The sequence below is a fragment of the Dermochelys coriacea genome, chromosome 8, assembly GCF_009764565.3.
Source record: "Dermochelys coriacea isolate rDerCor1 chromosome 8, rDerCor1.pri.v4, whole genome shotgun sequence".
Classification (NCBI taxonomy): Eukaryota; Metazoa; Chordata; order Testudines; family Dermochelyidae; genus Dermochelys; species Dermochelys coriacea.
In genome coordinates, this window is record NC_050075.1 from 41,985,658 (window position 1) to 42,012,625 (window position 26,968).

The 26,968-nt window shown below is 55.7% G+C and overlaps 1 protein-coding gene and 1 long non-coding RNA gene across 2 annotated transcripts in view; one reads left to right on the forward strand and one right to left on the reverse strand.

Annotated features, from left to right (window-relative positions):
- Positions 1-26,968, reverse strand: part of DDR2 (discoidin domain receptor tyrosine kinase 2) — a 149,849-nt gene that overhangs the window by 39,738 nt on the left and 83,143 nt on the right. Inside the window, exons 3-8 of the mRNA XM_038414608.2 lie at positions 12,924-13,026; positions 8,855-9,086; positions 7,913-8,060; positions 3,116-3,221; positions 1,611-1,794; positions 655-898 (exon numbers count right to left, since the gene is read on the reverse strand). Coding sequence (XP_038270536.1) covers positions 655-898; positions 1,611-1,794; positions 3,116-3,221; positions 7,913-8,060; positions 8,855-9,086; positions 12,924-13,026 — 1,017 coding nt within the window. The remainder of the gene's footprint in view (positions 1-654; positions 899-1,610; positions 1,795-3,115; positions 3,222-7,912; positions 8,061-8,854; positions 9,087-12,923; positions 13,027-26,968) is intronic.
- On the forward strand, positions 12,043-15,139 carry LOC119860634. The gene is made up of 2 exons (XR_005294587.1): positions 12,043-12,274; positions 12,854-15,139. It is a non-coding gene; the product is annotated as an uncharacterized LOC119860634 (long non-coding RNA).

The following is a 26,968-nucleotide window of genomic DNA, read 5'->3' on the forward strand; positions in this document are numbered from 1 at the left end:
ACCCTGTTCCTCCACAGGATGAATGCTATAGCTACTGGTACCACAGTAGTACCCACTTTCCATGGGTAAATAGGAAACTACTCTTCTCACTGCCTTGTAACACATGAACAAGTGGATATTCCATGGAATTGAAAAGTGAGAAATTCCAAGCCAATAAAATTCAAGCCAATTCCCCCCTGCCCACACACAACACATGATTAGATTGTGGAACTCACTGCCACAGGAAATCATTGGGGCAAAAAAATTTAACGAGATTCAAAAAAGAGACCGGATATTTATATGGCTATCAAAAATATGCAGAATTACCATAATTAATGATAAACATTTGGGAAGGGACACTGAACCTCCTGCTTCTGGGCTTAAGCCTGTCTGTTAGTGACCAGGATGAGCCCTAATGTGGGTGCACATTATCCCCCATCAGCTACTACAGGGTTCTCATACCTTCCCCTTCAGCAGCTGTTTCTGGCTACTGTCAGGTACAGGAGACTAGATTAGAAACACCTGAGGTGTGATCCAGTCTGGCAGTTCCTACATTTCTATGGTCCAGAACAAATGGCATATCGCTTGGCACTCCCTGGAACCTATGCCTCCCTTGCTCCCTGACATGGATGCTGTGGCTTCCAGGTCCTCCATCCTCCCGCCTTTTGCCAGTACCTGACTGGAATGTGATCTCACTGAACATCATCCAGGTGTCAGCAAAGTAATACTGGCACTTGATGGCGCTGGCCATGCGATGAAGCAAGGGCACAGTGACGAACCGCGCACTGGGGTTGACGTCATCCAGCACCAGCACTGAGGAGATGGTGTTGGGCTCCCACTCATTGGCATCGGAGCGGAAATAGCACTGAACCTCCTTGAAGATCTTCACCCCCTTGGCAAACATGTTGTTGCAGTGTACCTGCATGGCAGCAACAGAGTTCCAGGTGAGCTCGACACCAGCACAAGCTGGCAACACCCACCGCCCAGGGGCAACTCCATAGGATTCAGAGACCCTGGGATAACCATGCAGGGAACCCTGTGCTCATTGCGGCCTGCCCTTGGTGGCACCCTCACCTAGAACCCTAGCTTGCCAAGGGGGCCCAGGAGGAGGGGGTGGGGGACATTTCCTTAGCATTTTATCATAGGAAACTTGTCACTGTCTGAGGTCACAAATGGAGTGAGTCTTTGGTCTCATTCCAGTCACTAGCTGACAGGTCATAGAAATATAGTGATTACAGACAGAAGTGGCTCTTTAGTCACCCACAGGCAGAGACAGTAAGTGGGGCAGCAGAGCACGGTTGAGCAGAGCAGGAGCTGGTGGCTAGGGCTGAGGAGACATGGTGCAGCTGAGAGGGCAGTGTAGCATGCATAGAAGTTACAGCCAACATGTCTAGCTTTGCCTCACTCATGTTCACTATCCCTGACACAGCCCCCCCAACACCCCAATGCAAGGCAGACTGTATCATAGACTCTAAGGTCTTGCATTGGCATTTTGTGAGGCACATGACAAAGTCAGAGCCCTAGTGCCTTTCTAGAATGTGCCTTCTACAGCTGGGCCCATGTTCGGAGAGACAAGGCCACAAAAAGCCCTTACTGATGTTACCAAGAAAGGTGCCCCTGGAGACACAGACCTTCATGGTGGTGAAGTTTCTGATCCGATCAAATTCGAACATGATTTCAATGTAGCCCCCAGCAGCGCTTTCATTGCGCCACCCTACATAGTCATAGCCGGGCCACATGTGGTACTCATGGGTCTGTGTGAAGTCATCCAGGCCAGAAACACCGTCCGTCAGCTGGCCCAGTCCCTCAGTCATGCTGGAAAGATACAAGGGGGGGGTGAATCTTTTTTGGAGTCCACCCAAAAATCTTCCAGCTCTCTGCCTCCCACCTGTCCCCCCATCCCACCAGCTCTGGGGAGTGTAGAATGGATGGGCATTTTTCATTAATTCTTTAAAAAACTGGAGGCCTTTTTTCATTATAGCTTCTTAAAATCATTAAACTAACTCTTTCCTCACTGAGTCCCCTGAGAGCCATTGCAGCCTGTTCTAACACAGAGGCTCTGCAGCACTGGGCAACCTTCAGTGGTTTAGTAGAGTACTTGGCCTCACATGCTCATTTGTGTGCCATTAAAGAACATGGACAGACAGAGGGAGGCAAGAAGGGTGAGACTGACAGACTAAAATGTTCAAACCTGGAAGTCTAAAGTTAGGCCCCTAAATAAAGAGGACCTGATTTTGCAAGGTGCTCAGCACTTGCTGCTCCCAATAGGTCCCCAGATGCCACTGCTAGTGGATTTGGGGTGGTTCTGTTATTGTAGGGTTGCTGCTAAGCACTGGACTGTGCATCCTGTTTGCAGGAGTGGGTTCTCATTAGCATGGATGTTGATGGCACTGGTGTCTTAGCCTTAGAGAAGGGAGCACCAAAGTATTGGTTGGGGCCGCAAAGAGCCCATTTCAAGAAGTACACTGACTTTGTGACCCGATGAGGGCTAGGAGGTGACAAGCATCCTTTGGTATGTGGAGTAAACTCCCAGGAGGAATCACACGAGCTGCTTGACTTTAAGGGACCCCATACTGTGGGGAACAACTATTAACTCCACATCAGAGAGATCTCAGTGGGCTGCCTCAGTCACACAGCCCCCAACACCCCTTCCAGGGGCTTTCCACAGCCTCCCAGCATGTCTGATGACCTGGGCTGAATTCATAATCTCCAGAGCAATGGCTATTTTCTCAGAAAGAGGCAGCAACTTGCACCTTTGATGGCCAAGTGGCTCCTTCCTTCTGTGCTTATGACAAGGAAAACACGGTCTTGTTTAAATGGGCAAATGAGCATATCCCCAGTTCTCCTGTTTGCAGGGGCACAATCCCTGCTGGAGTGGGGTTGCTATTAGTTAGTTCGATGAGTACTGATGATGTGCTCAGGGATGTACAGAACTGGAGGAGCTGACAAGTCAAGCAGCTTAAACAGGTGACCTTAAACTGTTTGGTAGAAACCTGGTTTAATCACAGGACAACACTGGGGGACCATTTTTGTGGAGCCCTTGGTAGAACATTGGCAGCTTGTCATTACCAAGCCCTGACCTGCCCGTAAAACCTCTCCTCCACCTTCCTAGGCAAGGAGCTCTCTGGGGACTTACCTGTAACCAAAAGCGCCGTCATACACAGAATCGTTGAGGAAAATGACTGTGCCACTGGGAAGGACGAACTGCTGTCCAGCAGGTGCGTTGTAGGAAACCAGCCCATCTGCCAGAGCAATCGGCATGCAATTAGTGTGAGCCCAAACAAGCATCCCCCGCAGACAGGTTTGCAGCAGCTTTCCCGGATAAACAAAAAGGAGAGCACAATGCAACACCCACCTGGGCCAAGAGGCTCTAGATTGCAGCACAGACCAGGGATGAGCTCAGAAACAGACTGGGCTCCGCTGTATGAGTGTCACACAAAAATAGAGGGGGAGAATGGCTGGATGGAGAACTGGCCAGGCTGACAAATAGGGCAGTGAAAATGTCATGCCAGCAGAGATATGGGTATAGGCTAAGAAGTTGCAACCCGCCATTGCCAGTCATGTCCCTTCACACACAACCATTGCCGCCATGTCCTCTCACAAACTCCCATTGCTAGCCATGGACCTTGCCACATTCCCACTTCCAGGCATGGCCTGTCACCTTCCTCCACCCTGCTGTCAGCCATATCCTCTATCAAACCTCCATTGCTGCCACCTCCTCACTGCCACCAATGGCCCCTCGTGAACCCCCACTGTGGGCCATGGCCCCTCACAAATACCCATCACTCTCATGGCCTCTTACAACCCCACATTGCCAGCTGATCCCATGCCAAACCCCACGACCAACCACAACCCCTAGCAACCGCCCACTGAAAGCCATGAACCCTCACAAACCCAGGCACTGACACCACGTGGCCTTACAAACTCCCACTGGCAGCCAAGGCCCCTCAAACACCTCCATTGCTGTTAAGGCCCCCTCACAAAGCCCCATTGCCAGCCCCGTCCCTTGACACACCTTCATGGCCAGCCCTGGCCCCTTGCAAACCCGAGTTGCCAGTGACAACCCTGTGTACACCCACATTGCCGGACATGGCCCCTTGCAAACACCCCGTGCAGGCCACAGCTCTGCACACACACCCACTGTCCCTCAGACACACCCATTACTGCCATGTTCCCAAGCAAACCAGCATTGCCAGGCACAACCTTTTCCGGACCCCCACTGCTGCTACATCCCCTAATATATCCCCATTGGTACCACATCCCCTTGCACACCCCCATGAGCAGCTGGCCCCTTGCCAACCCCCACTACCAGTCACATTCCTTATCAAACCTCTACGGTTGTCATGGCTCCATTGCTGCCATGCACACCTATATTGCCAGACACGGCCTCTCGCAAACACCCCATGCCAGCCACAGCTCCGCATACAGACCCATTGCCAGCAATGGGTGCATCTGAAGGTCCATTACTGCCAGGTCCTCTCGCACCCCTCATTGCCAGGCACGGCCCCTCACAATCCTACATTGCCAGGCACGGCCTTTTCCACACTCCCATTGCTGACACAGCCCCTTGCAACGCCCCCACTGCTAGCCATGGCCCCTCTCAAAGCCCCATGAACTGCCACGTACCCTCACGAACCCCCACTGCCAGCCATGGTCCCTCATAAACCCCCATTAAGGCCATTGTCTCTTACAAACCTCCATTCCTAGACATGGCCCTTCGCATGCCCCCAATGCTGCCACATACCCTAGCAAACCCCCATTTCCAGTCTTGTTGCCAGCCATGTTCCCCTGCAAACCCCCATTGCAAGCCACAGACCCATTACTGCCATGACTCCTCACAAATCCCCATTGGCAGCCATACCCTTCACAAAGCCTCATTATATTATGGCCCCCTCACATAGCCCCACTACTAGCCACATCCCCTATCAAACCGACGTTGCCACCAACCGCCCCTGGCAAACCCCCATTGCCACCAACAGCCCTGGCAAATCCCCATTGCTGTCTTATTCCCTCACACAAACACATTAGCCTCCATGGCCCCTTGCGAACCCCATTGCCACCAACAGCCCTTTGAGGACCCTCACTGCCAGGCACTTGGCTGAGTGCATGTGCTGGCACTGTCTCTGATCGCAGTAGGTCTTCAGTGACTACAGCCTGCCTGCCAGGCACACAGTCTGTACATGGGATAGGCCCCTGTTGAACTGCTTGTTTCAATACCCCACTTTGGAACATCTCTTGCTGCACCCCTTCCCGGGCTCAGTTCCTTGAAAGACTGTGGGACTGTTTAACAATCCCGACCCTGCAAAGGGGCTGTACCCCCACTCCTGGGCTTTCTCCCTGGAGCCAATGCTTTCACCCTCTCTGGGATTTTCTGGCCCCAGCTTTCCAACTAAACTGTTCAGATCCCCTGCCAGGGGTGTATCCCAGTTCCATACTCAGGCCACTTCCCCAGTGGCGGGGACCTGGGCCTGCCCACTACTCCAGGTCCTGACCTAGGGAACCTACAAATAGCAGCCACATGCCACTGCATCCCCTTTCAGTCTGCTGCCATTTTTACTGCTCCCTGGGACATTTTACCACAGCTCTTTCACAAATATCGCAGGGCATTCAGCTACCCAGCTGTCAGCCAGGAGCTCCTTTTCGCTCCCCCAGTCCCTGCCATCAACTGCTTTGTCTTGAGAGCCTGCCGCTCCTTCAGCCAGCCAGGAGCAACCTTCTTGCTCCTCCAGCTCCAGGCAGCAACTAACTCCTGTTCTGTACAGCAGCCCCTTTTGTATGGGCTTGCTGGGCCCTGATTAGGCTGACTCCTGTTCCGCCTCTAGGCTACTTGGAGGACTCACCTTCACTGCTCCTTTTCCATCAGGGAACCTCTGGGCCTGGTACACCGCATCATTCCTCCATTGCTTCCACGGCCCCTTGCAAACCCTCATCGCTTGCCATGGTTCCTCACATAGCCCCATTGCCAGAAACAGCCCCTCGCATGCCCCCACTGCCAGAAACAACCACTCGCAAACCCCATTGTCAGCCACATCCCCTGACAACCTCCAATTTCCAGCCACGTACCCTCACAAACTCCCATTACTGTCATGGCCTCTCACAAACCCCCATTGTTAGCCAAGGACCCTGTCAAACCCTCATTGCCAGCCACAGCCACTTGCAAACTCCCACTGCCAGCCAAGGGCCCTCGCAAACCCCCACTGCCAGCCACGGCCTCTCACAAACTCCCATTATGGCCATGGCCTCTCACAAACCTCCATTCCTAGACATGGCCCTATGCCTGCCCCTATTGCTGCCACATCCCCTAGCAAACACCCATTTCCAGTCATGAGCCCCCACACCATTGCTGCCCCATTCCCTCGCAAACCCCTCTGGCCACATCCACATTGCAAGCCATGGCCCCTCACACAGACTCATTAGTGCCATGTCTCTTTGCAAATCCTCAATGCTGCCATGGATCCTCACCAACCCCATTACCCACCAGAGCCATCTGACACCTCCACTGTGAACCACACACCTCCATTACTGCCACAGCCACTCACAAATCCACACTGCTGGACACATCCCCTTGCACACGGTCATTGCTGCCATGGCCCTTTGCACAACCCCATTGCTGCTACTTTTCCTCACAAACCCCAGTAGCCAGCCACGGCTCCTTGCACACATGCGTTGCCAACCATGGCCCCTCACACAGCCCTGGACCCTCAAAAACCTCCATTGCCAGCCATGGCTTCTCGCAAACCCCCATTACTGAAACGGCCCCTAGCAACCCCGCATTGCCAGCCATGGACCATTGCACACCCAAGGTGCCAGATATGGCCCCTTGCAAACCTCCATTATTGCCATGTCCTCTTACAACCCCCCCATTGCCAGGCACAGCTGCTTGCACCCCCCATTGCTGACACAGCCCCTAGCAAACCCCCATTTCCAGTCTTGAGCCCTCACAAGCCCCCATTGCTGCCAAAGCCCTTCACACAATCCTGTTGCCAGCCATGGCCCGTGCCAGGGTGTATATAAACCCCAAACTGGAGAACAAGAGGTAAAGGAGCTGGCAGAAGCTGGATTCTTAAGCTGGGGGCTTAAAAGGGGAAGCAGAGCAGCTGAGTAGGGGGCAGGCAGTGGACAAGAGAAGACCTGTGGTACAAGCTCCTGGGAAGGCACCTCCCAGGAAAGCTTGCAGCCTGAGGCTTGGATACTGACCTGCTCAAGCCTGCAAGGGAGGGACTGGGGACTTCGGAAGGTCACGGACTTTAATTTTGTGTTTGGTTCTTTATTTTACCCTGTGGGGAGAGGGAACACTGGTAGGAGGCAATTCAGGGAGGCAGCCGCATAGTGCCCCAAGGTGCCGATCTCAGCTGCCTACCATTGGGCCCTGGATCCCCTACCAGCGCCTAAAGAGGGGACAATGACAGAAGCCTGTCCCTTGGTGGGGAATCTAGTTGGGAGACCCTGAAGGTGCAAGGGTCCAGACCCTAAAATCCCAACACATGGGGGAAGCCCCGAAGCTCTTGCTGACTTCTGAAGATTTCCACATCATTGGATTTAAACATGTGACCTAGCCGGAGGGCTGAGTCGCTAACAGGACAGACCCCCAAACAGAGGATTTACTGTGAGAAAGGGAAACCCCTGGGAGGAAGACAACCTGCCACACCCTAGCCTGACCAGAAGGCAGCACTTCTGGTGAGTGTTTCCCTTCCAAGCCCCATTGCCAGCCATAGCCCCTTTCAAGCCCCCACTGCCTAGAGATTCATGCAGACAGATGCATTTCCCTGGTTCACACTCCGGTAATGCATGTGGTGTGTTATGTTAGACCCCCAAACACAACACAGGGTCCTGCTGCCACAGCAAGAGCCCTTGTACTTGCAGCTCATCTGGGCCCCTGATCCATGGCACTGGAAATGGGTGTGACTGGTGCCCTTGCAGAGCCCCTGCTCACCTAGCCACGTGCAGCCGTAGAGCTCCACTCGCAAGCATACATTCATGGAGTGGTCGGTGATGGGAATGAAGCGTATGAAGCGAGCTATGATGGGAGGCTCCAGGTCCTTGAGGACAATGTCATAAGGGTTGGTGTTTCCATCCAGCACCTAAGGACAACAGACACTAGAAGCAAAGGGCGCTGATGCTGTGCCGCTGGGAGAGACAGGGGGCAGCTCACACATCCCATAGGCCTCCAAGTGTGGCTCACGGCTGCTGCACCCCACCATACCCTGCTACCACCACCCAGCACTTGGGAGCTCACTGCTTTTTCATCAGTCTCAGCATCTGTGGGTGGGCACAATCCCACCGGTGCATGGGGCTTTGTCATTGTTATGAGCCCAGGGCATGGCAGTAGATATGCTTGTACTCCCTGCAGTGAACTTCCATCCAGCACTACAGCTGTGGCAGCCTGGATGGTGCTAATGTGCATCTCCTGTCTACATTGCACTGGAAGAGGTGGATTGGCATGAATGGGCATGGAGGGTAAAGCCTGCACTTCAACTCACACCTCCCTGGGCTCTGCATGGCAGGTACCATAAGCATCTTCACTGGCATTTTCCAATACTCCAGTGACCAAGCCTCAACTGCCCCAGAAATGGATTGCTGACACCCTTCATTGCCAGTACCCTATTCAGTCAAAGACATTCTCTGTCCTAGGAGATGGTTTTCTGCTCGTTGGCCAGGCACTGCTCCAGCCCTGAATGCCTGTAACTCGAGGTAGCAGCTATAGAGATACCTGGCCCACCTGGTACTGGATTTGCAGTATATGCCAGAGCAGCAACACTTGGTTAGGGTGCCAGTCTGAGCATGGTGGCACATCCCACATACAAGGCCCCCCTTCCCATCTTTAGGGCAGTGGGATCCTAGCAGGGAAGATTTATTAATTTCCCCACCTCCTTACCTGCTTCCCATGCCGGTTCCTCCATAAAATCCACCGGGTGCCATCCCGGCTGTAATTGATCTTGTACATTGGTGCAAACTCATTGCCATGGCCGTCAGCGTGTCGCCCCTGGGTCCCCACCAGGGTGATAAAGTGCAGGGCATGCAGGTCAATCTGAAGGAACTCCTTGAGGTCATCTGGCTCAACTGGGATCTCCGGACACCAAGCCCCATCACCCTCTTCTGAATCAAGCCTGGGGCAGTGCAGGGTGGGGTAGGTGTGCAGAGGAAGAGAGAGAGGGTCACTTCCAAAAAGACTTCCTGTGAGAGCCTATTATGGCACCCTGCTCCCCAGGCATCAGACCCCACCCTGCCTTTCCCACAGCCCACCCCACTTGCCCCTGGGCTGGCCTAGCACTGACCAGGAATCTTCTAACCAGCAGTAACAAAGTAGGAAAGTCTCAGCTCCTCAGCCTCCAACCCTTAACTCACCTGCAGCACAAGGAGAACCTGTCCTTCCCCTCACAAAGAATTGGGATATGGGGGTGGAGTCACAGATTTGGGGCCCTGCAGTAGGGAGGGCTCACCAGCCAAGCTTAGGCCTGAAGCCCTGAGGTCTCAATTCTCTCATTATAAAATGCTGGAGGAGTGTTCCCCCACCCCCTTTGAGTTCTGAGCTTTGGCCTTGGGCCCCCATAGGGACACCAGTGCCATGGCCAGTGTGGAGCTGGGCAAGGGGCAGCATAATCAAAATTTCTCTCTCCCACGGGCCATCTCATGTTCCCCCAGCAGCTCACACTGGATCTGGAGAGCTCGTGCTGGGTGCCATTTCTGAGCATGACCCATACCCACTCATCATGGCCACCCGGCTCTCCTTGCCTGCTATCTTGTGGGGGTGTTTCCTTGCCTCCCCACTCACAAATTGTGCGCTCCCCTGCTCTGATCCTGGCTCCAGCAGGGGGCAGGGTCTGTATCTGACCCATCAGAAATCCCACCAGAACCAGGCCTGAGGGCCAGTGTGGGCCCTGGGGCTCTGTGGGTCCAGGGGAGGGGAATACAGCACCACTGTCCCCAGATCCTGCTCACCAGGGGGCCCAACTGTAGTCCCTGCTCTCACCAGTCCTTACTTGTGGGCACCTATTGGGCACTAGCTACCCAAAGTGGGGGAGGGCAGAAAGCACATGGGACTGCACTGGGCCAGGCAGACAGGACCAGGATAATATATAACAGGAGTGGAGGGTATCACCATAGGCATGTTCCCTGGAGAGTGTTCCTCACTGCCTCTGACGTGGGGCTGGCCCTTCAACAGCAGCATGGCATGTATGCAAAACTGGCCCCTGCCTCGAGTCCGACAGGAGCTCTCACAGCTGGGTCAGGGACCAGGCACTAGAGGCAGAAACACAACGTGCAGGGCCTGCCACATGAGAAGCTGTTGGGTTACCAAGTGGCAGGGCAGAGCCCCAGATGGAGAGGTGAGATGGGAGGGGTCAGGAGGAAATGTCTTCCTCCAATCACCGCATGACTTTCCCTCAGCACCAGGTGAGGAAGAGCTGTCAGTACCACAGGAAGGAAGAGTGGAAGAGCACCATGTTGTAGACAGTATCCTGCCACCAACTCCCCAATGCAGAGCGACAGGCTGCCACAAGGTGAAACCCCAGCGCTAGGGCAGCCTCTGCTGGGCACATGCTGGGTGTAGCCTCTCTCTTGCAGCTGCCCTCTCACACTCAAGCATCTTCCGAGAAGTGGGCTGGGCCAACAGAGAAAGTGAGGCCAACAGGGCTGTTCTGGGTGGGTTTATCTCGTCCTGCCTGCAGGAATTAAGATGACCATGGGCGGGAGGAGAGGAGACCCGAGGTGAGCGTCATCTGCCAGGAACTGCTCCTCGCTGGCTCAGCTGAGGGAACATTCATGACAGTGTTCCTAGCACAAGGGACCCTCCCCAGCATGCGTTCACAAATGAACACACGCATTCTTGCAGCATCCTTTACTGAGTCCAGAGTGAAGGAGGGAACTCCCAGAGGGCGCTGTGATGGCTAATGCTGGCTTCGGGGAGGACCCTTGACATGCAGCTGAGCTCCAGGGCCACACACCATTCCTGGGTCTGCAGGCATCACACAGCCCATTGAGACTAGTCTCCTGGGGAAAGGTCTGGGTTAGAAAGCTCATGGCTGCATGTCTTTCACTACAAAACTCTTCCCCAAATCTGCCCTGTCTTCTGACACATGGCATGTCCCTTTCACTCCAAGAATCCCCGGGTCTGGGCCCAGGTCCCCAGCCCCATTGTCCACTTGGCACCTTCCTCTGCTCCCCTCTGTGGCTGGCTGGACTCTTCCTCACTCTGGGACCTGGCAGGAGACTGCTAGGGGCAGAGGGCTGCAGCTTCCCTCTTGCTGATGAACATGCCCTCAGCCTGCATTTGCAGGGGCCTCAGCCAGTGACCAAGCTGTCAGCCACCATGGCACCTGGCAACTGCTGCAGGGGCTGGCCCCGTGCAGCCTAGCCATGGTCCCACAAAGTTGCCCCCAGGAACACATTCCAGGAACCCTATCTTGGGCCAGCCCCAGTGGTGAGCTGGAGCCGGTTTGCACCCGTTCGCTAGAACCGGTTGTTAAATTTAGAAGCCCTTTTAAAACCAGTTGTCCTGCGAGCGACAACCAGTTCTAAAAGGGCTTCTAAATGTAACAAGCGGCCAAAAGTGGCACCTTAGATGCTCCGGGTCTGGAGCTGGAGCACCCATGGAGAAAATTTGGTGGGTGCAGAGCACCCACCGGCAGCTCCCCGCCCCGCACCCGGCCCCAGCTCACCTCCACTCCGCCTCCTCCCCTGAACACACCGCCCCGCCCTGCTTCTCCGTTCTCCCCCCCACAGCTTCCCGCGGATCAGCTGTTCCTGCGGGAAGCCGGGGAGGGCTGAGAAGCAAGTGGTGGCTTCGCGCTCAGGCCCAGGGAGGTGGAGGCGGAGGCGGAGGCGGAGGCGAGCTGGGGAGGGGGCGCACAAGGAGAGCTGCCTGCGCCGCAGCAGGTAATCCGGGGGGCGCAGGGGAACCGCTCCCCGCCCCAGCTCACCTCCGCCTCCCTGGGCCTGAGCACGAAGCTGCCGCTTGCTTCTCAGCCCTCCCAGGCTTCCCACGCAAACAGCTGATTCGCGGGAAGTGGGGGTGGGGGGGGTGGAAAAGCAGAGCGGGGCGGTGCATTCAGGGGAAGAGGTGGTGGTGATCTGGGGCTGGGCGTGGGATGGGAAGCTGCCGGTGAGGGCTCTGCACCCACCAAATTTTCCCCGTGGGAGCTCTAACCCCGGCGCAACCATGGAGTCAGCGCCTAAGGCACCACTTTTGATGTGATCAGTGGGGGAAGCAGCCGCTCCTCCTGCTCCTCCCATAGCTATGCTGCCCCGCCCCTATGAGCCAGAGGGACCTACTGGATGCTTCCCAGGAGCGCCCCAGGTAAGCACGTCCGGGACTCGCCCCCCGGCAGGTCCCTCTGGCTCTTAGGGGCGGGGTGGGGTGGGCACCCACTACGATGGCCCACAAGACCCTCCTGCCCGGATCTGGGGGCAGTCAGGGGACAAGGGAGGGGGGTGGATGGGCCAAGGGTCGGGGGGGGGGGGGACGGGACAGGCCACGACCCCCTCGTGGGGTGAGGAGGGAACCGGTTGTTAAGATTTTGGAAGCTCATCACTGGCCAGCCCCACAGCTGCCATGGAACCACAGCCCCACTGCTTGCTTCTGGGAAGTGCTCTCCACCTCCCTACAGCTGCAGCAGAGCCTGCCTCCTCCTGTGCTGGGCCCAGGGTGCAGGAGCTGTGGTGGCTCGCAGAGGAGTCTGGAAGAGCGGCAGCCACTGAGGTATGCTGCACACACAGGATGACACTGGCAGAGTGAGACCCTGCAGGTGCATGGAACACGCTCCAGGCCCCAGCACAGGGTCCTCGCCCAGCAATGGCCAGTCACAGAACAGGAACCCTAGTGAAATCCTGCTATGGCCATTGAGAACATCAGTGACACAGCTCTCCTCTGCCATAGGTCGAGTGTATCACGCAGCCAATCACCCCACGTGAAAGGCACACGGCTCCCTTGCATCGCATGCCCTCACCTTCCATACTTGGCTGCTGTGGATTCAGACCACTGGCTGGAAGCGGAGATGTCCTCGTCCGGGATGTGGCCACCTGACATGCCCAGAGGATAACGGCACACAGCTGAAATGAGACACACCATTGGCTGCTCCTTTGGTTTGCTCCAGTGAGTGTGGAGGATGCTCAGTGCCTCTGAGAAACTCAGAACTGGTCCTCAGGAGAAGGTCAGGCATGGTGCAGGTAGCTCTGGACAAGCTCCCCCCACTGCATGCCAGCCCTGCTCCACTACACTACATGCTAGCTCAGTCCTGGGACCTCCCCAAAGCTATGCCAGTGCACCACAGATACCTCAGTGATAGGGTTGTATAAGAAACAGGCCCATCCGCAGATCTCTAGTAGCACCTCCTGCTCTTCTAGGCTTTGGCTTCGCACCCCACACAAATATGGGTATCTGGTATAGACCCAAAGACCCCCCTGCTATGCAAACCTTGGGACCTCCACACAGCTTGGCTGATGTAGCCACTCTTGATACATCCCGGCAGCCCCTTCTCCTACCTGTGCCCTCCACATAGCTCCAGATACACTTCTGTCCCAGCCCGCAGCACCACCTGCTACTCTAGTGCCTGGCCCCTACCCCCACTGTAACATCTCTGCAAATGTACCTGCTGCAGCCCCTCCTGGGCTCACACACAGATCTGCCAATGCCCTTCACACAAAATCTGCTATCCCAGACCCAGATCCCATCAACACAGCTTGATCACTTCACCTCAGCAGGTCACGCCTGTGCACCTTCCATGCTGCCATCCTGCATGACGGAAAGTGACTCTTCTCAGCAGGGTGGGGCAGGGAGGTAATTGACTTGTAGTTGGCAACAGGGGTGTCTCTGGTATCAAGGAGGAGTCCCCAGCCTGGCAAGAGTCCCCAGTAGCAGCCAGCATCACACAGAGACTGCTTGCAATCTTGCGTCCTGAGCTCCTCTGGGCCAAAGAACTTACCATGCCCTAACGGAGAGGTTCATGCTCACTCTAGCCTTGCTCACTGAACAGGGATGGTGACTGATGCCCAAGCCCTGTGGAAATCAGAGGGGGTGGGCACATGTGTTCCTATTGGGGTGTGTGGATTCTATTGAAAGAGTCCTAGATACCATTTGACTCTACCACTCCAGTGTTTAAGGACACAGCTGGTCAGGCTCATTTGAGTGTCCTGGCTTCTTCCTCACATGGGCCCTGATTCCAAGAGTTGCCCTGGGTTGACTCAGTCCTCCACCACCTGGCCTCCATGGGACCGGCAGGGGCCCAGCCACACAGGGCTGCCTAGAGGATGAGAGCCAGAGACTGCTGTTCTCAGGGGAGGCAGAGCTCCCTCTCTGTGGAGAGTCAGTCCACACAGTGCTCTGAGGAGGCATGTGGGGGCAGCTGCAGCCTCTCACTCAGCACCGTGGAAGGACATCTCAGCAACAGGCCAAAACGGGATGTGCCAGAGCTGTGCATGTGGCTCTCGGCTCCAGCTGCTAATGGAGGCTCCTCCTTTTGCTCACCAGACAGAGGTGGCAGGTGTGAACTGCCACCAGGAGCTACATTTCCAATGATGCATGTGGATGGATGGTTCATACCTGGGCAGCTTTGACAGCTACCAGTGCCCATGGCAGCCCATGCAGAAGGCTTCATGGGGTTAGCCCCTCTCAGGGAGCCAGCCTAGGACTGTCAGGGCATACTACCTGCAACCACCAGCCCATATAACACAATACCATGCTTAGCAGGGTGCATTATTAACAGCAGGAATTGAACTTGGGCCCTACAGATCTTAAACCAGGAGCCTCTAGTGTCTGAGCTAAATGACCCAGCTCTGTTTGCTAAGGCTGTAGCAGACTCATTAAACTCCACTAGTAGAGGGGGCCAGAGCCCCACAGAGCATGGTATGGGTTACAATAGTTCACGAGAACACAGTACTGTGTGCTTTAAGTGAGAAGGGACTTGGTCAGCATTCAAACCCAGCTGCTCACCCATAGTGGGGATGGGCCTTCTGGTTCCATGGGCTAACGTACCTGTTGCAGATGACTGATACGGGACTCTAGCAATAAAGAGCTAAAGGCTGGAAATATAATGGATGCCACCAGACATGGTTTCATGGAAAATAGGTTGTGTCAGATAAACGTGATATTGTTCCTGGAGCAAATTACATATCTGGCTGATAAAGGTAACTATGATGACATAATAAACTTAGATTCTGTAATGGATGTGACTTAGTCCCAAGTGACATTTTGATTTAAAAACTGGCACTATACAAATATCAATATGGCCCATGTTAATGGCTTCAAAACTGGCTCACTGATAGATCTCACAGTATAGTTGTTAATGGGGAACTAGAATCGAATGGGATTATTTCTAGTAGGCCCTTGCAGGGATCTGTTCTCACCCTATTCTTTTATCGATAATTGGGAAGAAAATATAAAATGACTGCTGATAAAGTTTACCAATGACACAAAGTCTAGTGTTGTGGCCTATAGCAAAGAGGACAGGCCACTGATACAGAGCGATCTCGGTAACTAGATAAGCTTGGTGCACTGATCTTTCATCATACATCTACGAACAAAGAATGTGGCCACACTTATAGGATGGGGGACTCTATCCTGGAAAGTAGTGACTCTGGAAGCGACATAGAGGTCATGGTGGATACCACCTGAACATGAAGTCCCAGTGCGACACTGCAGCAAAGAGGACTAGCCTAGTCCTGGGATGGATAACTAGAGAAATACTGAGCAGGCAGAGAAAAGTGATGTTACCTCTTGTGATGGGGTGTGCAAACCCCACACTGGAGAACAAAGGGTTAGAGAGCAGCTCTGGGTCCAAACAACCCCATGGAGAGAGGTAAATAGTGGTGTCCCCCAGGGGTCCATTCTGGGATCAATCCTATTCAACATATTCATAAATGATCTGTAAAAAGGAGTAAACAGTGAGGGGGCAAACTTTGCAGATGATACAAAATTACTAAAGATAGTTAAGACCCAGGCAGACTGCAAAGCGCTACAAAAGGATCTCTCAAAACTGGGTGACTTGGCACCAAAATGGCAGATGATATTTAATGTTGATAAATGCAAAGTAATGCACATTGGAAAGCATAATCCCAACTATACATATAAAATGATGGGGTCTAAATTAGCTGTTACCACTCAAGAAAGAGACCTTAGAGTCATGTGGATAGTTCTCTGAAAACATCCACTCAATGTGCAGAGGCAGTCAAAAAAGTGAACAGAATGCTGGGAATAATTAAGAAAGGGATAAATAATAGGACAGAAAATATCATGTTGCCTCTATATAAATCCATGGTACGCCTACATCTTGAATACTGTGTGCAGATGTGGTTGCCCCATCTCAAAAAACATATATTTGAATTGGAAAAGGTTCAGAAAAGGGCAAAAAAAAAGATTAGGGGTATAGAACAGCTTCTGTATGAGGAGAGATTAAAAAGACTGGGACTTTTCAGCTTGGAAAAGAGATGGCTAAAGGGAGATATGATTGACGTCTATAAAATCATGACTGGTGTAGAGAAAGTAGATAAGGAAGTGTTGTTACTACTTCTCATAACACAAGAACTAGGGGTCACCAAATGAAATTAATAGGCAACAGGTTTAAAACAAATAAAAGGAAGTATTTTTTCACACAACACACAGTCAACCTGTGGAACTCCTTGCCAGAGGATGTTGTGATGTCCAAGACCATAACAGGGTTCAAAAAAGAACTAGATAAATTAATGGAGGATAGGTCCATCAATGGCTATTAGCCAGGATGGGCAGGAATGGTGTCCCTACCCGCTGTTTCCCAGAAGCTGGGAATGAGCGACAGGGGATGGATCACTTGATGATTACCTGATCTGTTCATTCCCTCTGGGGCACCTGGCACCGGCCACTGTCAGAAGACAGGGTACTGGGCTAGATGGACTTTGGTCTGACCTAGTGGGGCCATTCTTATGTTCTTATATGCAAAGGCAGCATAAACAGGAGATGGAGTTTAAAACGGGAAGCAGAGCAGGTCAGAAGGACTGAGCCACAAACAAAGGGACAGATCCCACAGGATGGAGTGGTAGAAGAAAGGGGACCATCAGGGAGGAGGACAACCTAATCACTAGGCAGCACTGCTGAGGAGGGACACCTTTCACACCTCTATATATGGCACTGGTGAGCATAGTGTGATGGGGCAAGGCCAGATGGCAATGGAAGAGTAGTCTTATTCGGATCCGGGAAGTGGGCGGGCAAAGCCCGTCCACTGCTAAAGGATCCCCCCAGCCTAAAAGGGGGATCCACAGGACCTAAATACCCAAAAAATTCCGGGGGACAACTAATGAAATAACAGGGACAGGAGTGCGGTCAAAGGGTCAAACAAAGGGAACCGGACGGGGACACCGAGCAGAGAACCCCGGACAGTGCCCACTGCTCCTCAAAGGCGTCAAGGGAGTCAGAGGACGCCGCCCAGAGGAACTCTGCCCGGATACGTGAACGGACCGAGGATAGGAAATAGGCCCCACAGTCACAGGAGACTCAATTGGCCAATCTCCTCACTCTGGTTTTATAGATGGCCATTTTAGCTAGGGCCAGGAGGAGGTTGACCCGCAGATCCCGTGACTTTGTGGGGCCATGGATAGGGAGTGCATAAATGAGAAGGTGAGGGGAGAAGTGCAACCAAAAACGTAATAAAATATTGGTGAGGAGCCGGAATAGGAGCTGCAGCCTAGCACACTCCAAGTATACATGTGCCAGGGTATCCCTCACGCCGCAAAAGGGGCAGGTGTCTGGGACTGAAGTGAAGCATGCCAAGTACACGCCCGTGCTCACGGCTCCATGAAGGAGCCGCCAACTGACATCCCCGGCGGGCCTTGGGACTAAGATGGAATATAGGCTGGCCCACCGGGGCTCCTCACCCTCCAAAGGTGGCAGGAGGTCCCGACATTCTGTATCGGGGCGGGACACGAGGGTGAGGGCGTGAAGGGTGTGGAGCACGAACGTGTATAGATGTTTTCTTGGCGCGGTTTGAAAGCAGACCGGCTGCATCTCGTGCAGCCGGCTTCTAGTGAAGGGATCGGTTGGGTCCACGGGGCAGGGGTCCAATTAAAAGGTCCGGCGGGCCTGGGGTAGTGGGTGGGCGGGGCGTGCCCTCGTGCAGGACCCGGTCGAGATAAACCCGAGCAGCGGGCGGCAAAGCAGCCTTCACCTCCTGAAGTATGCGTTGGGGAGTACAAGGTCTGGAAAGCCCCATGCACTGAGCGAAGGTTAGGGGATCCAGCCAGTCTCCCCGGTCATAGTCCAGGAGGTCTCCGACTCTTGTGACCTCTGCCAGGACCAAACTCTGGCGCACCGAGCGGGACTCCGCCACCTGCAGACGGAGCTGGGGGTTGTGTAGCAGGGGCTCCGCGAGGAGATCTGCCCCCTCGGTGGCCGCCACGGACCTGGTCATTGTAAAGAGTTTCCAGGTCCGGAGGAGGTCCTGGTAGAAGACCGGCAGCCCGGAGAGGTCTCGCGGAAGACCTCTCGGATGGAGATAAAGGAGCTGCCGGTCGTATCGGAGCCCTCGGAAGCGGCGCAGGAAGGCGTGCGCCAGTATGCTCCACGCCGGACTACCTGCACCATAAAGGAGCCTCTGCAGGGTCTGGAGGCGGAAGACATGGACCTGAGTAAGCAGACATTTGAGGCCCTGCCCTCCTTCCTCCACAGGTAGATGGAGAACCCCTGCAGGGACCCAGTGCAGTCCTGACCAAAAGAACTCCAGAATCGATGTCCGCAGGTTGGTCAGGAAAGCCGGGGCCGGGACCAGGGTGCTGAGCCGGTACCAGAGCATGGACAGGACTAGTTGATTAAGCACTAACGCTCTCCCTCAAAGGGAGAGGCACCGGAGTAGTCCTGTCCATTTCCGGAGTCGTTCTATCACCCCGCCCTCTAAATTCTGCCAGTTCTCCGGCGGAGAGGGATGCGTGGCAGAAAGGTAAACGCCCAGATAGAGCAGCGGACCCGTGCTCCACCGGATGGCCTGAAGCGCGGGTGGGAGGGAGCTCGCCTGCCGCCAGTCCCCTACTACCAAGCCAGAGCTCTTGACCCAGTTGACCCGCACGGAGGAGGCTGCTGAATAGATGGCCTGGCAAGCCTCCACTCGCACCAAGTCGCCCGGGTCCTGGACCATGAGGAGCACGTCATCAGCGTACGCCGACAGGACCAGCCGCAGCTCCGGCTCCCTCAGCACCAACCCTGTCAACCTTCTTCGGAGGAGACAGAGGAAGGGCTCGATCGCCAGAGCGTACAGCTGGCCTGAGAGGGGGCACCCCTGCCGTACTCCTCGCCCGAAGTTGACCGGTTCGGTCAGGGTCCAGTTGAGCCTTACCAGACACTCTGCGGAAGCGTACAGCACCCGGAGAAAGTTCACAAACCTGGGTCTGAAGCCAAACGCCTGCAGAGTGCTCAGGAGATACCCGTGATCCATCCTGTCGAACGCCTTCTCCTGATCTAAGGACAGGAAGGCGAACGACAGACCATCCCTACACCCAAGTTCCAATAGGTCCCGGACCAGATATAGGTTGTCGAAGATGCTGCGGCCCGGGACGGTGTAGGTCTGGTCTGGGTGGACCACGTCCGCCAGCACGGACCCTAGCCTCAGGGAGATGGCTTTTGCCACGATTTTGTAGTCCGTGCTGAGGAGCGAGACGGGACGCCAATTTCGTAAATCGCGGAGGTCCCCCTTCTTCGGCAATAAGGCGAGCACGGCTCGCCTGCACGAAAGAGGGAGGACCCCGCTCTGCAAAGACTCGGCCCAGACGGTGACTAGGTCTGGGCCCAGGATGTCCCAGAGCACGCGGTAGAACTCCACGGTCAGCCCGTCCATGCCCGGAGATTTATTGGTGGGCATGCGACGGAGGGCTTCCGAGAACTCGGCCAGAGTGAGAGGCAGCTCTAGCCAGTCTCGGTCGCCCACGCTGACCGTCGGGAGCTCCTCCCACAGCACTCTGCAAGCGTTAGGATTGGTCGGATCCGGGGAGAATAGGCTTGCGTAGAAGGCTCTCGCCCTCTCACACATCTCCACCGGATCCGTGAGGGGGGTGCCATCTTCTGCCAGTAGGCAGATGATATGTTTCTTAGCCCCCCTCTTTTTTTCCAGGGCGTAGAAGAAGCGGGAGCCGCAATCCATCTCCCGAAGGAGACGGATGCGGGATCGAACAAAGGCACCCCGGGCCCGATGGTCCTCGAGGCTCCGGAGCTCCTCCCGCTTCTCCCGGCACGCTCCGCAGAGGGGTGGATCCTCGGGGCTGGCGGCCAGACGCCTCTCCAGCTCTAAGACCTCCCGTTCCAACTGCTCTATCGCTGCATCCCTCCGTCGGCTGGTGCCCCGGGTGTAGTCACGGCAGAAGAGCCGGGCGCGCACCTTCCCTACGTCCCACCACCGCCGTGCCGAGGGAAAGGCACGCCGCTGCCCTCGCCAGGCCAGCCAGAACTCCCGGAAGGACGCCACGAAGCCCGCATCCTCCAGCAAGCTGTTGTTAAAATGCCAATAGGCCGGCCCCGGCCTCTCCGCGCATAGGGAGGCTGTCACGGTGGCTATGTGATGGTCAGAAAATGGGGCCGGCCGGATGCTGGAGGAGTGGGCTCGTGAAAGATGAAAGCGTGATAAATAAATGCGGTCCAACCGGGAGTGGCGTGACCGATGGGCCTCCACCCGGACAAAGGTGAACGTGGAAGTGTCATCCGGGTGGTGGTCACGCCAGATGTCCACCAGGGAGTGGTGTTCGACTATCTCCTGGAGGACGGCGACGGCGGCCGGGCTCTTCTCGGTCCCCGAGCGGTCCCGTTCCTCAAGGGTGATGTTAAAGTCCCCTCCCAGGACCAGGCACTCCTGAGGATCCAAGGTGCCGAGGAAGGCGGATGCCTGCTGATAGAATTGCAGCCGCTCCGGGCTCGCTGCTGGGGCATAGATGTTGACGAGGTTGACTACGAGCCCCTCCATGCGGACCCGGAGATGCAGCAGGCGACCCGGCACAGCCTCGGCGACCCCCAGCACCTCGGGCCGTAGGTCGGGGGAGAACAGGGTCGCCACTCCACCCGTATGAACTGTGAGGTGGCTAAAGTAGACCCTGTCTCCCCAATCCAGCCGCCAGCTGTCTTCGGCGGTCGGATCCGTATGGGTCTCCTGCAGGAAAACCACAGAGTACCTCCCCTCTCGAAGGAAGGAGAGCACCTGGGACCTGCGGAGACCCATCCTACAGCCACGGGTGTTCAATGTTGCGATGGTAAAGGGTGCCATGAGGAGGGCTGGGGGGGATCCTCGCCGGCAGGGATGCTCGTGGCTCCCGGCGGGCCGCGCAGCAGTCCGTGACCCACCCCGTAGGTGAGTAAGGAGTCACGGAAGTGGCGGACCCGCTGGTAGGCCGCGGCGCCCTGTCTCCCGGTCCTTTTCCCCTCCCCCATGAGGGCCCTTGCGGCCCGGAGGATTTGATTAAAGTCCCCCCATCGCTGGAGGGCAAGCTGGACTTTGTTGCGGGAGCCACGGACGTCTTCTAGGAACTCCCGCAACTCCTCTCGCAGCGCATGGGGGGCTGGGGTTATGGTCTGGTTGCTCCCCGATGGGGCCCTTGGTACAGCCCCATGGCCCATCGAGATGGGCAGACAGGGTGCGGACCCCCGACGGGGTTCTTGATGGGTTGACCTGAATGCTGGGGCGATAGGGGGTGGCGGAGGGAGGATAGCAGCCCCTGGTGGGTCGGGACGGGCAAACACAAAGGCCATTCCCTGGGAGTCATCTGTTGGAAAGGGGAAGGAGACAGTCCCAGGGGTGGCAATAATATCTCGGGAGGTGGGCGGAATAAGGGCAGGGGCAGGGGTAGAGGTGAGAGTCTAGGTCAGGAGAGGGCTCTCACTGATGACGGACGCAAGCTCTCTGGTGGATTTGGCAGCCACGGCATCAGGAGGTGGACTTTCTTCTGTAGGGTCCTCTCCCGGAAAGGAGGTCGAATGCTCCTCACCAGCGAGGGATGCTCCTGGTGGCTCAGGTTCCAGCCGCGTGGCACTGGCCGTCGCCTCAACTGGCTCGGCGGCTCTCAGCGGGGTGCTCTCTGCAGCCGGGTTGATGGAGGAGTCCGGGACCCCTCGGAGGTGGGAGCAGAAGCAACGGTTAGGGGAAGGGAACATGGGGAAAGGGGGGCTGGAGTGAAGTCGCCCAGATCGAGGCCCGCTGGCATAGGATCGTCCTCCCCCTGGGTGACCGGGGTCAGACCCAGGGCCTCGATCTCCTCATATATAGATAGGAAATTGTTTTCCGCTACCCCGGGATTCTCCCCGCCGGCACCTGACGCGACAATTGCTTCGGGGCGCACTGGGGTTTCAGATGGTGCTTCGGGGGTCTTGGAGGGGAGGGACTCCCGTGGAGGGGAGATACCGCCTCCCAGTGCTGCCACGTCTTCCCCAGCTGGCTCTAGTGGATGGAACACACCCATGGGTAGAGCAGAAAGCTCGGCATCGGTGCCCCCCTTCCTGGTCTTCCGGGGGGCCTCCGCGTCAGATGGGAGGAGCGGAGCTCGAGCCTTCCGCTTGCCCCACTTCCCCTGGACTAGGGCCCAGCCCTCCATGGCATCATCCAGGGGCTGGCTAGCAGGGGTTGTGTCAGGGGGCAGAGGCGATGGCTTAGGGACTCGAGGGGATAACGGTGGGGCAGCACAAGGGAGGGAAGATTCCCCTTGGAGCTGGCCCTCTCCCATGCTTGGCGGTGTCCCTGCCGCATCCTCCTCCACAGGCCCCGCCAGATTGCAAACAGCGGGGGCGGGGTTCTCCCGCTCCTCTGGGCATAGTGGGGGGGGTGCCCCTTGGGCCTGAGCGGGAGCAATGGTGGCCTGGGAAGGAGGAGGGGCGGTTTCGGGCGCCGGGCAGCCAGGGGCATCGGCGATGACGGGGCTGGTGCCTTGCCGGGGCTCGGAGGTCCTGGATGCCCCTCCTTCCCGGGCCAGGGGGCAGTCCCTCCGGACGTGCCCCATCGCCCAGCAGCGGTAGCACCGGGCCTCCCCCATGGAATAATGCATCCTGTAATGGGTCCCCTGGTAGGGGACTAGGAAAGACCCCTCGAGTGCCTCTCCGTTGCGCGCCGCTGGCGGCAGTTGAAGCTGCACTTGCCGGCGGAACGAGAGGACGTGACGGAGGGCGGGGTCTTTGCAGCCCAACGGGAGAGGGCTGATGACAGAGATGGGCTTTCCCAAGGTAGAAAGTGCGGGTAACAGGGCGGCATTGGGGAGAAAGGGAGGGACGGAGGTCAGGACCAGGCAGACACCCAGGTTCTCTAGCAGCTCTAAGGGGACGAACACGCCCCTCACCGCCAGGCCCTTCTCCACCGCCTCCTGGGCGGCGGCCTCCGATGCTAAGAAGAAGACGACCTTGCCATACGTTTTGGAGGCCACCACAATGGCCGTGGGCCCCACCACCCTCGCCAACGCCCGCACATAGGTCTCCACGTGGGCTGAGGCGGGCACCAGGAGGCAACGGACGCCGTGCTTCCTGGTCATGGTGGGAAAGGGGCCCCGGCCGCTAGAGATGGTAGCGGAGGCGGTGGGCTGGAGAAATGATGTAGCGGCAGGCGGGGGGGCTGCCACCACCTGGGCGTATGCTCTGGGGGCCGGGGGAGGGACACCTGCAGAGCTGGTGGAGGGAACAGCAGGGAGGGGAGCCCCAGCTGGAGATGGGGCCAGGGCATTGGGGGCAGCCCCTGCCATGGAGGGCTTGGTCTTTTTAGCGGGGCCCTTCCCCTTCTTCCCCTGGTCCTTCCCGCTGGCTGCGGGGACTCCCCCCAAATCTGAGGGGGTGATAGACGTGGCAGCAGTGGAGGTCACCCCGGTGCCCGTCGCTGCTGGTGCTCCAGCGGGGGCGATGGCAGATGGTTTGGCAGCGGAGGTAGAAGCTTGGGGGGGTGACGGAGGGGCAGGCGGGGGAGGGGGAGCTCGGGCTACTGGAGGGGTCTCACCCGTCTCATCCCCCACCATCATGAGCAAGTAGGAAAGGGGGGACACCAAAAAGAGGAGGTGAGAGGGGAAGCAGGTCGACCACTTTTCCCCACTAGGCTGCAGGCAGGGGAGGAGGGCGCCAAAAGGGGTGGGCTGGACGGGGGGCAATCAGGGGTTAGGGGTCAGTCACCGACACAAGGTGGAATTCCGGCTCCTCTTGGTGCACTACGGGAGGGGAGGATTCAACAACATTGAGGGTGCAGTGAAGAGGGTTGCAACTAAAATGGGGAATTGCACAAGTGCATGGGAGGGGGCATAGGCACACGGAGTGAGGGGCTAAGCAGTCTGGGGGTAGAACAGGGAAACCAAGGGGCTAGCTTCAGCGGCTGGGGCGGGGCAAACAAAGAAAGGCTGCAGAAGGAAATGGGCGGGGCAGGCAAACAAACTGAAGCTAGTAAGGGGGGCTGGGGCAAAAGAGGAGGCAAAGCAAGTGGCAAATGGGGCAGGTAGTAAAGGGCAAAGCTGGGGGGTAGGCAGTCTGGGGGGGGGCACATGTGCCCATGTGCACTTGCACAAGTCTTTTTTAGCTTGCTGCTGCTTCTGGCCCAAAGGGTGGAAATAGGGCGTGGCAAGCCAAGCAAGCAGCTGAGTCCAGAGGCAGGAGCCGAGGAAGATGGTATACAGCCAGTGGGGGTGGTGGAGGGGGCTGTGATGGTGGTAGTAGTGGTGGGGGTTGGGGGGGACACACAGATGGATCGGGGGGCAGCTCTACGCCACACCCCCTGTGTCCCTACAAACACAGTCAAAACCCCCACCACAAGAGCACAGTTTGAAAATTACTCAGTCTTAGGGCCCCCTCCACGGTGGTCTGCAAAGTCTCTAGGTGTTCCCCCACTGGTAGATGATCCTCTTCTTCTCCTCCTCGGGCTCCAGCAGCTCCAGACTGCAGCCTCTGCAGCAGCAGCAGCTCCAGGAACTCCAGGTTGTAGTCCAGGCAGGGAGAAAGGACCCCTCTCAGGTGGTGGTGGTGTCCACAACAGCAGTGGCTGGGGTCCCTCACTCCTCCTCTCTGGGGAGTGGGCTAGCAGCCCCCTCCCCACCCCAGGGCTGCAGTTGGAGCAATAGCAGCACCCAAGAGTGGGGGGTCCAGCAGCCAAGTAGCAGAGAATGGGGAGTGTCTGGCCCAGCCAGGGGAGCAGCTGGAGCAGCAGGGAGAGCTTGGGGCCTAGCAGTAGCAGGAGTAGCAGCTTCCCACCTCCCTCCAAGCTAGAAGGCTATGGAAGAGCAGTGGGGGAGAGAGAGAGAGATTTGCTCCAGGCTAAACAAATCCCTGGTATAAGGTTAAGTGAAATGGAAGCTGCTCCAGGTCAATTAAGACACCTGGGGACAATTAAGAACTTTCCATGAGGCAGGGAGAAGGCTAGGTTGATTGGGACACCTGAAGCCAATCAGGGGCTGGCTGAAACTAGTTAAATGCCTCCCACTTAGTCAGGTGGGTGTGCATGTTAGGAGCTGTGGGAGGAAGTTGTGCTGTTGGAGAGGCTGAGTAGTACACACCATATCAGGCACAACAGAGGAGGCCATGAGGTCAGGGTGAAGTGGAGCTTGAGGAAGTGAGGGCTGCTGTGGGGGAAGTAGCCCAGGGAATTGTACATGTCATGTTTCTAAAAGGTCAGCTACCATAGCTCATACTATTAGGGTCCCTGGGCTGGAGCCCGGAGTAGAGGGTGAGCCCGGGCTCCTCCCCCCCCCCCACCTTTGTCCTCTGATTAATCACTGAGACTGAGAGACAACAGAGACTGTGCAAGGAAGGATAACTTCTCCTCACCTCCCTCGCTGGCTTATGATGAAAATGGCTCAGTAGACTGTGACCCTTGTTTCTAGAGAAAGAAGGGTTACGTCGAGGGTCACAGTGAGCCTCTGAGGTTAGCGAAATCTGCCAGGAAACATGGGACCCACGGAGACAAGGACAGAGCTTTGTCACAATAGGAATTGCCATTGTGTGCCATCCAGGATCCTGTCTCAGACTGTGGCCAGTGCATCAGAGAAAGATGCAAGAAATGTTGCAGTAGACAGTTATAGGATACTTACCATGGAGGAAACTTCCTTCTGAGCTCCAATAGGTAGATGATTTAAATCCCTTTCAAAACTCTTGGAGGGTCAGCAGTTCTAACTCTGATGATACAATTCTAACTCTGATGTTCTCTTTATTTATCTAAGCGGCCAATCCTTTTTCTGAACTTTGCTAAGCTCTTGGTGTCAAAATGATCATATGGCAGAGAACACCACAGGCTAACTGCATAGTGGCCTTTTATCAGGTTTGAATCAGACACCTTTCCATTTCACTGAATGGCTCCTTGTTCTTGTAGTATGAGACAGGGTGAAGGGAAGGACCTGGTGTCATAAATATAAAGGGAAGGGTAACCACCTTTCTGTATATAGTACTATAAAATTCCTCCTGGCCAGAGGCAAATCCTTTCACCTGTAAAGGGTTAAGAAGCTAAGGTAACCTCACTGGCATCTGACCCAAAATGACAAATGAGGAGAGAAGATACTTTCAAATCTGGGGGGGGAGGGGAGGCAAAAGGTTTTTGTCTGCTGTGTGATACCTTTGCCGGGGACAGATTAAGGATGCAAGCTCTCCAACTCCTGTAAAGTTAGTAAGTAATCTAGCTAGAAAATGTGTTAGGTTTTCTTTGTTTTGACTTGTAAATTTGCTGTGCTAGAGGAAATGTGTATTCCTGTTTTTGTGTCTTTTTGTAACTTAAGGTTTTGCCTAGAGGGATTCTCTACGTTTTGAATCTGACTGCCTGTAAGATTATCTTCCATTCTGATTTTACAGAGTTGTTCTCTTATCTTCTTTTTGTTCTTCTAATAAAGTTCTGATTTTTAAGACTCTGATTGGGTTTTTTGGGTCTTAAAAATCCAAGAGCTCTGTGCTCATCTTGTTTATTCTCAAGTCTCCCCAGGAAAGGGGGTGTAAGGGCTTAGGGGGATATTTTGGGGAAATAGCAACTCCAAGTGGTCCTTTCCCTGTTCTTTGTCTAAAACACTTGGTGGTGGCAGCATTTTACCTAATCCAAGGGCAAAAACTTTGTGCCTTGGGGAA